A 1758-nucleotide genomic window follows, 5' to 3' on the forward strand; every position below is an offset into this window, starting at 1 on the left:
AGGCAGGCAGCCCACACAGCCCCACTTCGCTCCCCCCGACATGTGTTTTCCATATTAAAGCAGAGGAAATGCCCAACTTTATCAAAACCACATGCAGAGCATTAATCATCCGGCACAGCCTGACTCGCGCTCCGTGCCTCCAGCTCCAGGTGGAGGTGGTACCCAGCACCGCCTGCTGCAGCCTGTCAGCCCAGAGACACAGCACTGCGTCCGGCCTGTCCCACAGTTGTAACACGAGACGCTGGCAGGCACTCTCCTGTAAATCACCGGGCTGCAGGCATTGGTGATTTACACCAGGGACAGGCACCTGGGGTCTGAGCAGGAGGCTCCGTGCTCAATCTGCCTCACTGCATGTGAGCAGCTGAGGTGCCTTCCCCAGCACACACAGTAAGTCTGCAAACACAACACTTTTAGCAGGTCAGATCAGCTGGGCTGCTCCCAGGGAAGCGGGAATTACATCTGCTCAGGGGGGGAAAGGGCCAGGCAATTTCCCAACACACAAAGGGGACAGGGTCTACCATACAGCTCCAGCCCCACAGCAGCACAATCCTTGGGCTCCCTCTGAGCACACAGCCAGCACTCCAGGTATCTCCAAAAGCCTTCCAAAACAGAAGAGACTCTTTTATTTTAAGAGCATTCAAAAAAAAAAAAAAAATCCCGATCTTTGGTGTCACATAAGGAAGGGAAAGGAAGAGAAAAAAAGATCTCGTGTAAAACACGAAACACAGTCGCAGGGAGTGCTATGGTACAAAGGCACAATCCAATATGAACGTATAACCTATGTACAGCCGTGCCAGCAGCACGGGGCGCGGTGCTCAGTCCAGTCCGGTGTCTGGCACCCTCACCAGGGCCTCCAGACTGAGTCAGCAGTGCCGGGTGAGGGGCCAGGGGGCGAGGCGGCGGTGGCAGCCGTGGGTGGACCGCCATAGAGGGGCAGCACAGCCCCACCAGGAGCAAAGGCAGCGCTGGGGATGAGGAAGGCGAACTGCCCGTCAGAGGCAGGCAGCAACTGGAAGCCACCGTACACCTTGGCTGCATCAGAACCTGGCTTGCAGGGTACAGCTGGGAGCGGCCCTGCACCTCCGCCTGGCGGCACCAGGGGTGGCCCGAAGGCTGCGGGTGGCGGTGGCAGCGGTGGGGGCGGCACGGGGTAGTTGATGGCGTTGATCTGGGTCATGCAGCTGGCCAGGTGGCCCAAGAGCCGGGTGCGCACCTCAGTGTTGACACCTTCACAGGTGGAGAGGAACCGTGTCACTTCGTTCATGCACTCGCTGAAGCCGGCGCGGTACTTGCCCAGCACTGTAGGATCTGTGCTCAGCGCAGCTGTGGGGTAAGAGTCACAGGGCGGTCAGCAGGGACACAGCGAGCTGCCCACTGGTGGCACCTCCCACAGCCCTGAGAGCAGGGAGGATGCTCCTGGGTGCTGAGGATCTGGGCTGAGAGCACCCTGCATCCCAACACCGAAGTCTCAGGCAGGCAGCAGAGACCTCGCGGACCTCCGGGCCGCCACCCCCCATGCCCACTGACTGAGGGCTCCGACCCAGCGCCACGGACGCAGGTGGGAAGCACGGTGCTTGCCTGCACCCGGGACTACAGAACAGAGCACGGAGCCCCAGTACCACCGCCGCCCCCTGCCGCTCACCGGTCATCTGCGCCCGCTGCAGGCTCCGCAGGTGCTTGACGGTCATCTCCAGGATGTCGGCCTTCTCCAGCTTGGAGTGCCGCGAGCTCTGCGGGCACAGGCGGGGCTCACACCGG

General features: G+C 61.1%; 1 protein-coding gene across 1 annotated transcript in view; it reads right to left on the reverse strand.

Annotated features, from left to right (window-relative positions):
• Positions 1-586: 586 nt before the first annotated feature.
• Positions 587-1758, reverse strand: part of HES1 (hes family bHLH transcription factor 1) — a 1734-nt gene continuing 562 nt past the window's right edge. Inside the window, exons 2-3 of the mRNA XM_019618923.2 lie at positions 1643-1730; positions 587-1323 (exon numbers count right to left, since the gene is read on the reverse strand). Coding sequence (XP_019474468.2) covers positions 842-1323; positions 1643-1730 — 570 coding nt within the window. The 3' untranslated portion in view covers positions 587-841. The remainder of the gene's footprint in view (positions 1324-1642; positions 1731-1758) is intronic.

The sequence above is a fragment of the Meleagris gallopavo genome, chromosome 11 (genome assembly GCF_000146605.3).
Source record: "Meleagris gallopavo isolate NT-WF06-2002-E0010 breed Aviagen turkey brand Nicholas breeding stock chromosome 11, Turkey_5.1, whole genome shotgun sequence".
In the NCBI taxonomy this organism is placed as follows: domain Eukaryota; kingdom Metazoa; phylum Chordata; class Aves; order Galliformes; family Phasianidae; genus Meleagris; species Meleagris gallopavo.